Raw genomic sequence first — 14,045 nt, forward strand, 5'->3', positions numbered from 1 at the left:
TTGGCTAATGTGCCTGTCGGTTACTACTACGTCATTGATAGGACGGTGGCGGAGGAGGCGGGCTCTGTGTCACGTCGGACCGTTAACCTGCCTCAACAACCACTGATCCGGAGCCAGTTTCCCTCGTCATTGTCAGGGAAACATAAAATGGCCGACAATGAAACACTGAACTGGGTACAGCGATGCTAAAGAAATGACTACGTCAAGTTATGTTGTGTCTAAAACTTTCTGGAAACGTGTGTCATAGTTTGATTTACGTAAACACCGTGTTGTACTTTTTTCCCTACAGTGTCCTTTCTTCTTTTTTTCTCTCTTTTTAACCGTTCCGCCATATTGGTCCGGGCAAGACCAAAACGTAAAACGGTAAGAGTCAGCTTCTAAGCTATGTGTATATACACCGCTATAGCTGTACATGTTGCTTTTTTCGTTCTACGGTATCTTGACATACGTGCCACTTTTATTGTATATTTGGTTGGAATATGGTTTATATGAATAAAAATAATAATAATAATTTGGACGCTACAGGTACCGCCCCCGCCACGTTGGTCCGGGCAACACTAGTAAACAAACAGACTCAGCTTCAGACGTGATTTATGTGGAGTGGATCTGTAAGCCTGTTGTCATTTATTGTGTTGGCAAATAGGCTGCAATCACTGTTACTAGTTTACTTAACTATGAGAGGACAAGAAGGTGAGTATCACATAATAACATGAAGATTCAAGTCATAAGGTTGATGTTTCAATTTGAACGTTTGTTTTGAATATTTATTAGAATAGATAATGTTGAGTATTAATTTTTGCCAAGTTTGCCAGTTTGAATCTTTCTACAAGGAGTAAATTTGTGAATTAGGTTAATTGCTAAAAAATGCATGAATGAATGCTCAGGCCATACAATGGTGACAAACTCAATACCTCCAAGCTAAAAATCCTCTTTAAAGGCCTCTTTTATTAACGCATTTAATTTGAACTAATTGTAATTAATTCTTACTTCTTTATTCACATATAAATGTGCTTTTTTTTCCTTAAAGACACTGTAAAACATAGTCACAAAAAGTATTTGTATTTACATTCAAATGTAATAGAGGGGTAAAAATTGTGATTGTTTTATTCAGACTTCCTTTTAAAGAACAATGGGGAAGCAGTGACAATGGGTTGCATACGACAAACGCTCTTTCCTGATAATGTAATTTCCTCAATTGCAAATCTATCACACTGACTAAAAAGGTTTGAATGCACTGAGTTTTCAGTGTTATTCTTTTTTATTTCAATGCGACAGTTTATTTTAGAAATCTTAACTTAAACATGAGTGAATTATTAACAGTCACATTTCTAATTAAAGACAGTGACTAATGAAAGAAAGTTTTTATTCTATGTGGAATTTAGATAAAGTGACTGGGTGTGACAGACAACTATCCCCGTCTTTATTTTGAAATTCATTCAAAAAGGGTAGGAGCTCTGTCAGTGTGGATGATAGTACGCAGAAAATAATAATGACAGTTTCTCATTATATATATATTCAAAAGTCTCTCATAGCTTTTTTTAATTCACTCAAAAATTCTGTACAGCCACACTCATACAATTTGTATGTCTGCGCGCGCACACACACACACACACACACACACACACGCACACATATACACACACGCACACAGACATGTTTGGAAAGAGAACATACAAGTGCATACATGAGAACACACACAGTTACTTGAAGCAAACATAAGGTTGAGCGTTTTCCCCCCCCACAGATTAAATGCATTTAGCTGAAGTTTGGAAATGGACGGGTTTTGCATTCCATTTCATGCTATAGTTGATATGCATAGCGAAAATAATCACAACTAAAACAATAAAGCTTTCATTAGACACCCAAAATCAACATTATATGCCAATTTCAGAGATACTGTTTACATTTTCTTGTGAAACGGATAACATAAATGAGTATGAAATGACAACAAAAAAAACAGCATTATTATATTTTTTTTACCCCATTTCACAGAAAATTCTTACAATGCTACAGAGGCAGGAGTACCAGTTTAGGTTCCTGGATGCCTTCATGATTTTGCATCTTAAATTACATAATTATTATAATCAAGAGATCATTAAAACATAACCCAATCATTAAAAAGTTCATCAAGGCCATGCATAGACGTTCACATATACTGTAAGTATAGGTTACACTGTGGTTTCACTTTTCCACAGACCGCTCCTCATTCCGACCGAGCTCTGCGACTGGTCTGTGCCGCTCATGTCCTGCTCCAGCTCCAGCACCGAGTTTTTCAAGGTGCCGTTTGGAGCAGCAGCCGCCCCGGGCACCGTGGTTGTGGTGCAGTTTAAAGGATAAGAGCAGCGTTTCGTGTCTCGCTCTGTGGCGGCTGCCAGTTTCAAATTGTCTCTGCTGGCACATCGTCTCTGAGCGCCGTGCATAGCCACTCTGCTGGCCATAGATGGCAGCAGTGGGAAAGGCTTGCGGCTGCCGCTGCTCCCCCCGTCGCTTCCCTCTGAGGGGCTGGTGGCCACTGACTCTCCCACCCGCTTCCCATTTGTCAGTGGGCTGGCTTGGTTCTCTGAAAGGCTGTGGTGAATGCTGCCATTCTCACTCGTGGCCTGTTTGTAAACCCCATGTGAAGAAGTGAGGTGCTCTAAACCTGCGGGTCCTAAAGCTCCGAGGCTGCCCCCACCTCCAGCAGTCCTGAGAGCTTTGAGACGATAGTGACCTCTGCCCTCGCTCCGGTGGTGATACTGACTGCTCCCTTGTTTAGTTCTGCTACTAACTTTCCTTCTCTGTGGATGCAGTGGAGCTACAGAGTTATTGATGGGCAGAATATTGTTTGTAGGCTTGCTGGTGTTGTCAGTACTGGTGCTGGTGTTGTGGCCTGCGGGCGGACGAGAAGCAGATTGAATGTTAGGATTATCTTGTGCCACCTGTAGCAGGTTGGTGAGCTTGCAGGGCCCAGGGCCCACACTGCTGATCCCACTCGGCGTGGACGACGACCTCGCCGACGAAGAGTTATGAGAGTCGCCGGGAGGATGACAGTTGATGAAAAGTTGGGATCCATGTTCAGACGTCTGCACCCCACTCACAGTAGTGCAGGTGTGAGTGTAAGTCGACATGGGATGTGAGCGGCGGTAACCCGGGCAACACGCCAGCCACGATGCCTGCACATCCATGCGTCTGAAGCAGTGGTGGACCACCAGAAATATCCCCAGTACTGTGGCAGTCATCCCATAGAGACAGCTGAACAACAGGCTGGTGTGTTCCGTCAGCCAGATCGCCATCGCCCCACAACACCACAGGATCACAAACAGAAAGTGAGTGGCCACCAGCACCAAGAACTGAGTCTTCAGAGAGTACTGGTCCTCTGGAGCCACAGCGGGGCTTATCGCTCCCACCGTGGAATCTGTGGGGAGCAGGCTGGTGCTTCCTGCCAGCACGGGCTGGCTCTCGGTCACAGGAGAAGACAGGGTGGTTCCTGTGCATTCTTTGGCCACGCTGCGCCTCAGGCGAAACACAGTGCACAGGAAATAGATCCAGGTCACCAACAACACAAGGCCAGCGGGGACAAAGAAAGAGCCTAGACTGGGACGCCACACCAACCAGCAGCTGCAAGAAGCACACAAGATGTCAGGAGGGTCAGAGCAAAACAAGAACATCTCTGTATATTACAGCTTCTCCTAAACACATTTCCAGAAACTCTAAACACAAACTGAAAAGAGTTAGGCTACGTTCAGAATACCAGCCTGAACAGACTCATATTAGATCTCTTCTCTTGATGAAAGAAGGATTGGATTTACTTAGGGGCTGTGTGGAAACAGAAATCAAATTTTCAAATTTGTGTCACTATAGCCTGGATGAACCCAGTTGAGTCTGCCAAAGATTTGATTTTGCTCTGCACAAACATCTGGCATGGGCGGCATTTAGCCTTGGCTGGTTTGTGATTGGTTCCCAGAGACGGGCTTAATGCAATGACGACAGAGAAGCGACGTCTAGTGGCTTTTATAATATAAACATCCAACATGGTGGCCACCGAAGAGCAGCTGTCTTTTTCTCCCATGGGTAAAAGTCTTTAGATGCCATTAGTAGATAGAAAACCTTATCCTGGCATTAGCCAGGCCATTGTCACTTCAGTGTGTGGTTCCAGATCAGATATACCTGATATGTGGCCATGTGATTTGTGTGAGAACAGTTTATATCATAAATCAAGCAGGTTTCAACCTGGGGCAACACCAAACAACAATAGAGGAGGAAAAAAGTCATCATCTAGAGCTAAATCTGACCCACAAATTTGCTGTGATCGCACCACTTTCTGAATTTTCCCCATGATTGATCAATAAAGGTCTATGAAGGTTCTCAGTCATCCAGGTCATAGTCCCCTTCAGAAGATAAGCCTGCCCCACACTAGAGAATTATAAAATCGGACTTGATTTTAAAAACGTGGGAGACTACAGACACACCAAACTTTGTAACTGATATTCAATGTTTTAATCCTGAGAAAGCACAGACTAGACGATCCAGTCAAGACACAGGACCATATACTTGGCGTTTAATCAAACGATTTCAGGGAGGAGATTCCATGGATTTGGGATCTCTCAGAAATGCACATGATTGGCGTCCAATGGCGTTAAAATCACATCTGTTAATCCCTCACACTACAGGATCATTTGACCCGATAATCTGTTCAAATTAGCCTAAAATCGGAAGACTCCCAAGATTGTCGGAAGAGCCAGATCGGGACTGAAATTTGGCCAAGTATCCTCTAATGTGGGGCAGGTTTTACCTGTAGGCTCAAGCAAGTCCAATGGCCTTCTGAAGATCTTATCTGACCTACACTGTCTCCTGCTTTAATACCAAGTGTTCTCATAAATCTGTGCTGTTTCAGAGCACAGGCACACAAATCTGATCTGTGATGAATCTGATTTGAACACTGCATTCTAATCTGAACGTAGCCTTTAACTACTTTGCCAAAAGACATAGAGCTCATGTTGTCTCTGTTCTGTCTTAGCAAAAGTGATTAAAATCGACAAAAAACAGCTATTACATTATACATTTTCCCAAGCATCATCTCTGAGTATCCATGTGTGTTCTGGTTTCACGAGGCTATGTTACATTTTACAAACAGGTGAGTCTGTGCTGTTTGAGGGTTTTTGGTCCGAAAATAACATCATCGACAGCAATGATAGTATAATGTAACAACACAAGTGTCAGCATGTGGCAAAACCCCAGTCATTTCACTCATGTAAGTACGAGAAAGACTACAACATACAAAGAAACAAAAATGTAATAAAAGAAATATTAAGTGAGATTATCTGGGTGTTGTGCGCAGTTGTGTGTGAACAACGTGTGTTAAGAGGTGCAGTTTGTGCTGTGGAGACTTTCACAACCGATTAAAATGATGGAATGGAGCACTACTGGTGTCCCTGTTGTCCTCTGGTGCTCTTGGAATGGATAAATAGGGAAAGTCCAGGAATTCGCTTGGTGGAACCAAAATTTGTTAATTTAAAAAGCCTTTATTTATTTTCTAGGACAAAAACATTCAAATTCACCAACGTAGATCAGCCTGCATGCCTTCTGGATCAGGGTCTCAGTAGAAAAATGAAGGCTTTTTAACATTTTGGACTCGCTGTTTATGATTTAAAGTAATATTTAAATGAAACTGGCAGAATTCTGAGCAGTCTGGAGTTACACATGGGCTTCGAGTTTTCCGAATTGCGTGCCTAGTTTTAATTTTTGTGTGTTTAAAACTGCGATAAACATGTCCAACAGAGTTAATACAGCGGTACAACACAGGGAAAACAGAGAGAAAGAGAATACAGAAGTACGTACTAAGGGCTGTTATCGCCGTAGTTGTTGACATTGACAGCTGCAGTGATCCCACAAATGATGAGAGGAACTCCACCAGCTATCAAATAGAACCTTTAATGACAAGAGAGAGAGAAAAGAAAAGTAATGAATCAAACACACGCTCGCAGCTGCTGCTCGAGAAATAGAGAGCCGTTCTTGTTTGTGCCGCAGGATGCTATTTGACCTTTGGCTGCTACAGTGTTTTTAAAGTGTGCACGCCTGACATTTTACTTTCAGTGTTTTATGTCTTTCTGGTCGTCTCTAATCTTGAGCAGGGCTGCTGTGTGATCGCTCGCTCTCGCTCTCGCTCTTCGTGGGCAGAGTTACACGAGGCAGTGATTTATTTCACCCTGATCCCATGTGGCTGAGTGGGCAACAAAGGCGGTGAGGTCCACTGAGGTCAGAGGCACAGAGCCTGGTCACAGCTTCACGATCACAGTGCTCAGGCTGAGGCTGAGGCTGAGGGCAGGGATAGATGGGAATATTTGGAAAGGCAGTGGCACCCCCTGAATCACCCTGCTTAGATTTACGGTGACCCCCTCTCTCTACTTCTCTCTGTGTTATGCTGCATTCATACATTCCTCTCCTCCTCTGAGATTCTGTGCCTTACAGCAAAACTCTCACATGTCCCTCCAAGGTTTCCTTAAAAACAGAGGGACTTTGGTTGTCGGGCACAATGGTCGCCTTTGATGCCGCACACTTTGGGTGGCCATGTTTTTAAAATTAAATTGATTCATATTTATTTATTTATTTCTGCAAAAGCAAAAACAATATTAAAAATTCACAGAAGCGAAATGACTTAATCTAAAGTTTATTTACGTACACCTTCCACTCTTACCTCACCAAATCAGAATCGTTAGTTTTGTTCATTCGTTCATTAGAATTTTGATGCCTGTGCATCAAAAGCACAGAGAGAATCGAGAGAACGGACCCACTACTAAATCTATTGTATACAAGTGTTTTTATACTAAACTGGGCCTAGTGACTAGTTTTTATTTTAAACATAAATGAGGGATGTGCCACTGCCATGCATAAACATACCAGTTATCTTGTATGCAACACTAAGCTATTAAAACAATGTTATACTATATATCATGTTTATATTTTAAACTAGGGCTGAAACTATTACTCGAATAATCGATTCTAAATCGATTACTAAATGAATCGTCAACTATTTTGATAATCGATTAATCGGTTTTGAAGCTTTTTTCTTGATTAAAACAAGATTTCTGATCGTTTCAGCTTCTAAAATGTGAATAATTTCTTCGTCTCTTGATAAAACCAGCCCTATTGTATTGAGAATTCTGTGTGATTGAATTCTATCCGTCCCCTAACCTGTAAATCTTGAGGATTTAATCCCAATGAGTTTAATTCTTGGCATAATAAAGTGTTAAATAACAAGTGGGTGAAGGTGCGCGTGCCGTGCTTCGCCCCCTGACCTGAGCATCGGTCGCTGGGTCGGCGGAACAGGAGACTCTCCCTCCAGCTGCCGTGGTAACCTCCACAGGGCCTCTTTGTAGATGACTCTGGCGCTAACTCCGATCCACAGCAGCGTCGACAGCGACGAGTAGTGCAAGGCGATGCCCACCTGAGACACACAGACGTCAGTCACATGATCAAAACTCACGCGTCAAACGCACGCGTCACTGCTCAAAATCAACACAAACGCCACACTTACTGCTTGGCAAACCACCGGGTAACTGGTCAAGCTAATGCCCCCCGCGTAGATCGCTGTTGTCATGGCGATATGGAAGCAGGTGTTCAGTAATGTGTGCCAGCTTTTTCTTGATATGTGGATAGAGCTGCGTGTGAGAGTGAAGACAGAGAGTTAAAAGGATGACGAGGAGAAGAACAGGCAGCAGTTAAGAGTTTGGTGAATCTACACCACGACTGTACCTGTGGTGGAGAATGTGTGTGATGATGATGGTGAAGAGGCAGAGGAGAAGCACTGCAGTGCAGGCGTACACCACCGGGTGGAGCACACTCGCTGAGATGGGCAGGGAGGTGGGGAAGTCAGGCACCTCCTAGGAAATAAGAAAAAACAAACACACACAAATGACATGAAGGTTAAAGGAACGTTTCATTCAGAGTGGAGTCAGTTTCCATCATGTTCACACTGTGCACTTTTTAAAATACTTTTCAAAACAGGATGACGGTAAAAAAAAAAAAAAAAAGTGAGTTTCTGCAGTGAATTCCAGAGAAAAATCTAGGCAACTTTTATGATAAAAACACTTAAATAAATGTCAATAGCCTAAATTCTCGTTACCAAAGTAGGTAACTTAAGAAGGATTCTACTTGGACAAGACAATACAAGATAAGATAAGATACAGTAAGATAAGATAAGATACAGTAAGATAAGATAAGATACAGTAAGATAAGATAAGATACAGTAAGTTAAGATAAGATACAGTAAGTTAAGATAAGACAAGATGAGATAAAAAAATTGTTGTCCCACAATGGGGAAATTGAAGGTGTCACAGCAGCAAACACAGTAAAGTTAATAAATAATAAAGACACATTTTCACATCTATGACTGTACATGAAGATATCGAGCATGTAAGTGATGGATTCATGAGGCCATGATACATATTTAAATGCATACATGTTTGTGGAGGTTTTTTATTTGTGACAAATTGCATTTTCACTGCTGCATGTATGTGCAGCACATGGAGGCAGCGCGTGGCCAAGTGGAAATGGAAGTTGGCTCGCGTCCTCCTGAGCTCGGTGGCTGCCCACCGCTCCTCAGTTCTGAGAAATTTCCGAGTAGAGGACGGGTAAAAATGTTTTTTCCTATGTGGATTATTAAAGAAAAAAATACTTTCTGATATAAAATGTACTTAAGTGTTAGGGTTAAAAGTGAGGAGTTAAGATTGAGCCATGGCGGCTCAGTGGTAGCGTGAGTTTTCTTTCAACTGGAAGGTGATGGGTTCAATTCCTGGCTCTGCTTGTCTATAATACATGTCTTTGAGCAAAGACACTTAACCCCACGTTGAAGCATATAAATGGGTGAATAGTGTTGTGTAAAGCAGCTCATTAATACAAAAAAAAGCTCTATATATGTAAATACAGACCATAATAGCAACTCTTCTTCTTCTTCTGATTTTATTTGGTAGTAACAAAGATGTAATAGAGTAAAAAGTTGCTAGAAATATAAATAAAGTAAAGTAGAGAAACATGAATTTTGTACTTAAGAACCCACGCTTGTCATCAGCTGAAGAGGAAACTGTAATAATGGGATGAATCGTGTAAGGATCGTGCTGTCGTACCTGCAGCACGGCGTAGTTGCTGAGCAGCGAGCAGCGCATGGTGGAGGTGCTGCTGTCACTGTGCACCAGCTGACAGCCGTCCTGGCTCCACACCCCCGGCTTCTCCGGGCCCCTCGGGCTCCACTGAGCCGCTACGGCGTCAGTGCCGGGGGACAAGTGGCGCAGTGACACCCAGATGGGCTCCGAGCGGTTCCACATGCTGCAGCCATCTGTCACAGACACACACACACACACACACACACACACACACACACACACGTGTGATCAATATTTAAACTGCACTGATGATTCTTCTGTGCTCAGCTAAAGTGAGTTTGACTGACTGTGAGTTTAGCTTAAGAACAGAACATGTCTAAAAAAAAATGATTAAGTTTTTAATGATTTCTTTGTTATATGGAGCAATGAAACAAAGAAAAATATTCACATTTAAGAAGCCCAGAAATCTTGTTTTAATCATGAAAAAAAGCTTCAAACCGATGAAAATAGTTAACGATTCATTTAGTGATCGATTACTAATCGAGTGATTGTTTCAGCTCTAAACACAATGTTGCGATGTATCCCATTTCAAAATAAAAGTATTGACGTTTCTTTACCTAATCCTACGAATACGACAGGAGAGTTGACCGTGCGTCTGCGCGCATGTTCCCCCGCGTTACTCGAGTTTCCAGACAGCGGGAAAAAGCTGCCCGTCCGAAAAGCGACAAACTGCAGTTTACAGTCTTCAGAAGCATCAGGAGGAAACAGAGTCGACGGCAGAGTCACCGACGCCAGCGCCACGGAATTCTGGAGGGAAAAATAAACATACACATACAAAACTTTATCATCTGCTCATGCAGAGTTAACAGTGATTTCATTCTGTGATTTACCTTCAGCAGGAAGTTGTTGAGCGAGGTGTTGTGGGAGCCGGTGCTGCAGCGGAAGCGGAGCTGCTGCTCATGGCCAGAGTTTGACGTCTCCGCAGCGGGACTTCCTGCCGAGACGTCGCGCCGCTGATACGCCGTGCACGTGATGCCGGTGAAGTGAGCCGGGCGGATGAGGTGAGCTTCCATCACTATGTTCCGAGAAACCTGAGTGCGACAAAAACCAAACATAAACATCCAGATGTTGTCTTTTTTTACACCACACACTGAAGCAAAAGACTCCAGAAGACAATTATTATTTTCTAATATGTGTTAAATATGTATAATTACACAAAATGTGTTATTTTTTTGCCTGACAGACGTGCGGACCTTTTGTTTCCAGTTGTATTTTTTCCCTTTCCGGTGTGAAATCCTTTATGTTTAGTGCTGTGACTTCCTTATACATTTATACAGTATATTTTATTATGTTTTCTTTTCATTTCCTGTAAAATTATATTTATAATTTCATTCGTTTAGGGTAGGGCTGCCCAAAGTGGGGGCTCGGGGGCCAAAGTTGGCCCGCCAAAGGGTTTAATTTGGCCCAATGAAATTCTAATTAAATGTCCTTTAAAGATAAGATAAGATAACTAATTCAAAATTCAGTTTCTGATCATTTAAAACTAAACTATCTGCACTTTTAAATCTGACATGTGAATTAATGAAGGAGAAAACCTTAGAAAAATAAAGCTTTGTGACAAATAGTGTAAAGTTTTTTGTTGTTTTTTAAACAAGCTAAAAACAAAATAAGGAGGTTAAGTGAGGAACCTGCGATCCCAGTACTTGTTTGTATCTTCATATAAAACATTTAAATAGGTGTTTATTTGTGTCCCTGAGTGCCCTGGTTTAAAGGCTCCACATGTGTGTAACTGCTGTTTTTTTACTTTGTTTTATGTTACTTTTTGTCATAAAATTAAACAGAGTTTATTATCCGGTCCTGTCTTCTTTCACTCAACAGACATTTGTGTGACATTGGATGACGTTCGTCTGTACCATGGAGAAATCCTGAGCGTGGCTGTGCAGCTGAGGCCAGGCCAGAGTCTCCAGAGAGGAGACGATGGAGCTGCAGGCTCTCTTCTCTCGCTGCGCCAGAGCCAGGATCTGGTCGTCCACCTGCATCAGGTTACTGCCCATTTCCACCAACACCTCCGACAACTGGAACACACGGAGACAGAGAAACATCATCACAAGCTTTACATACCTCATTTAAAAGGGATGTAACAGTCGTATCAGTCTCATAACATCACAGGAACTAAAAGTGTGTTGATACTGTCGAGAAATTGTGATTGGGAAGAATAGCATTGATATTCAAAGTGTATATATATATACATATATATATATACATATACATATGTTTCAGGGTTTACAGAGCAGTAAATCTCTCTCATTTAAAGTCGTCAGCTGATTCAAACATGGTGTCATTTTGCTAAATAGTCTCTCCTGAACTTATGGATGTATTGGTCCACATATCATACATGAAGAAACAAGCTTGAATAGAGAGCAGTGGTGTTTTTATTATTGCATATGGATATAATATCCTCAGTCTGCACTCAAAAATGTGAAATAAATCTGATTAAGTCATGCAGGCTCATAAGGTATTAACTCGTGCAATCACAGGGCAACATTATTGTAGTCCGTTTTCATGTTACAGCAGCACGAGTAGAGCTCTGTAGTCCATGTAAAAGACTGACTGTGGGTTAACCCCTGGAAGAACTCTCTCTATGAATGACATCGTCACATCAAATCTGCTTCTCACCTCTCGCAGATGTCGGACATATTCCATGAACTTCTCCATGATCTGCGCCACATACAGCACGTCCACCGAGTCCGTGAAGCCCGCGGCCTCCAGCGTGTACGTCCGCACCTGATGAGCCACCGTGACGGCGTTGGACGCGTTGATGGGTCTCTGTGGCGCCAGAGAGAAAACACACGCGGTGAGGACACGGTGAAGACCATCTCTGACCCCTGACGTGTCCGTATGTTTGTGTGTATGAATGTTGAATTCTGAGATTTTAAGTCAAGTGCAATAAAGTGAGGGCAACGTGCAAATTATGCCAAAGTTCATAAAGAAAAGAGGAAGAAAATCTGTGCGCAATAAAATAAACACTTTCTGAAGCATCATTCATTTTAACTTTGTGGTCCCTGAAGCAATTTCAGACTCATGATCCCTGTTTATCCGGGTTTTCCTCACTGCTTCACATACTTTTTATATTGTTAACAGTCTGTCTTCATGAACTGTAAAACAGCAGATGCACTTTTTCCCCTCGTCTCTTTTTATTGTTGCCATTTTTATTTGTATGGTTTCCAGTTTTCATACGTGGAAGTGTGTATATATATATATAAATATGTTTATATATATGTTTATATATATGTATATATATATACATATATATATGTTGAACTCCGTTTAAATGGAAAATAAACGTTTTGTTCTTACTTTATCTGAGTAAACATGAGGAGTTAATGATCTAAATGGCTAGTTTCAGCTCTTCTTCAGTAGAACATGGATTACTCTAACTCTAGCTCTAACTTATATTTCGGTATCGAACTAGGAATATCCCTGTTTTGTGATGCTGATATTAGTCCGATAAAGATGTTCAAAACAATGTGCTGTAGCTATTTCAAAAGACATAACTCTCCATCTCTGGAACATATTTCTTCTCCCATAAAGCAGAAAAAAAAAGCCCACAACATGACTCAGCTAAAAAGCGGTTACTGACATTTTACTCACATTTTTACAGTCTGTGCAAAGTAAAGACTCTTTAAAGATCTTTAAATCACCCCCAAATTAAAAAAACAACAACCCATGTTTACAGTATGTTCAATCCATGTTGTGTAATTATAAGAATCACTACATTTGAAATTATCCTAAAAGAAACTGATTTTATTGTGTAAAAGATGTGATTTTCAGTAAAGAAATTCCTCAATGTATTTCTCATGTATCATGTCATGTGTGAGGATATTTACACATTCATATTTGTTTGCTTCAACAACTAAATAAATAAGTGTTAAACTGACCAGGATGAAGGTGTGCAGGACGCGGGTGATGCCGTTGGTGTAGTGACAGTTCGAGTAGTCGCCCTCCTCCCACTTTCCAGTGCGGTCGCAGTACCGCGAGGCCTTTTTCTGCTCCACACCGCCCTCCACAGTCAGGGAGGGGTAACGCAGCTGCAGGCAGTACTGATGCGATGTTATTCCCGCCAGAGTTCGCGGCCACCTGGACATTTAAAGTCAAATAAATACAGTATAACAACAGTGAATTTTTACGTGTGTGTGTGTGTGTGTGAGATTATGGCGCTCACCTGAACTCGCCGCGGTTGTTGATCACTTTTTCCTCGGGACAGAAGGAGGCGCTGTTCTCCAGCACCACGATTTCCACAGTGAGGGACGCGTTGCCCCGCCCAGTGGAAACCACACACTCCCACTCTCCGCTGGACTCCACGTGCACGTTAAACAGAATGAGTTCACTGCAGAACGACACAGACAGCTCGTCAAACACAGGTCTGCGTTCACTAATCAAACTCTTTATTTTCTTCTTCATCACATAAGCACAGGGAAAAATTCATTCTGGGGAAACATAAACGGAACAAATGGAAGTGGAAACAAACGGAAAGGTTCCGTCTGCCAAAACATGCCAGCACAGAGGAAAAGGAAAACTCCAGACCTTGACAATAAATGCAAAATAATATTAACCTGAATCCTGAACAAATCTATTTCACGGCTGCTTGCACTCACTTTCTGGACTCAAATTAAAAAAATATACCGTGTCAATTTATATTAATGTTAGAATTACAAGTCAAAAGGTCGCGTTCTTTGAACGTGAAGAGCGTGACATTGATTTTTATTGTTTATGTATTTGAATTTCTGTGGCAAATATTAAATAAATGTGCCCCAAATTCATCAACTCTGTCTAATCTACATGTCCTGTCTTTGCCAGGGATTGTTGCTCTCAATGAGTGTTATAAGGTTTAATAAGGGTAAAATAAAACAGACTTCTATTACAGTAGTTTATCAAATAAACATTTTAAAAGTGAATCTTGACACAAGC

At 41.7% G+C, this 14,045-nt stretch overlaps 1 protein-coding gene and 1 long non-coding RNA gene across 2 annotated transcripts in view; one reads left to right on the plus strand and one right to left on the minus strand.

Moving 5' to 3' along the window:
- The first annotated feature begins 97 nt into the window (after nt 1-97).
- Nucleotides 98-11,902, plus strand: LOC131464570 (uncharacterized). The gene is made up of 3 exons (XR_009241185.1): nt 98-363; nt 10,956-11,119; nt 11,763-11,902. It is a non-coding gene; the product is annotated as an uncharacterized LOC131464570 (long non-coding RNA).
- adgra2 (adhesion G protein-coupled receptor A2) overlaps nt 1,087-14,045 on the minus strand; it is a 62,464-nt gene continuing 49,505 nt past the window's right edge. Inside the window, exons 8-19 of the mRNA XM_058637128.1 lie at nt 13,300-13,464; nt 13,016-13,214; nt 11,754-11,903; nt 10,991-11,152; nt 9,968-10,168; nt 9,695-9,884; nt 9,102-9,310; nt 7,732-7,859; nt 7,514-7,637; nt 7,275-7,423; nt 5,818-5,907; nt 1,087-3,597 (exon numbers count right to left, since the gene is read on the minus strand). Coding sequence (XP_058493111.1) covers nt 2,169-3,597; nt 5,818-5,907; nt 7,275-7,423; nt 7,514-7,637; nt 7,732-7,859; nt 9,102-9,310; nt 9,695-9,884; nt 9,968-10,168; nt 10,991-11,152; nt 11,754-11,903; nt 13,016-13,214; nt 13,300-13,464 — 3,196 coding nt within the window. The 3' untranslated portion in view covers nt 1,087-2,168. The remainder of the gene's footprint in view (nt 3,598-5,817; nt 5,908-7,274; nt 7,424-7,513; nt 7,638-7,731; nt 7,860-9,101; nt 9,311-9,694; nt 9,885-9,967; nt 10,169-10,990; nt 11,153-11,753; nt 11,904-13,015; nt 13,215-13,299; nt 13,465-14,045) is intronic.

Source organism: Solea solea, chromosome 8 (assembly GCF_958295425.1).
Source record: "Solea solea chromosome 8, fSolSol10.1, whole genome shotgun sequence".
NCBI lineage: Eukaryota > Metazoa > Chordata > Actinopteri > Pleuronectiformes > Soleidae > Solea > Solea solea.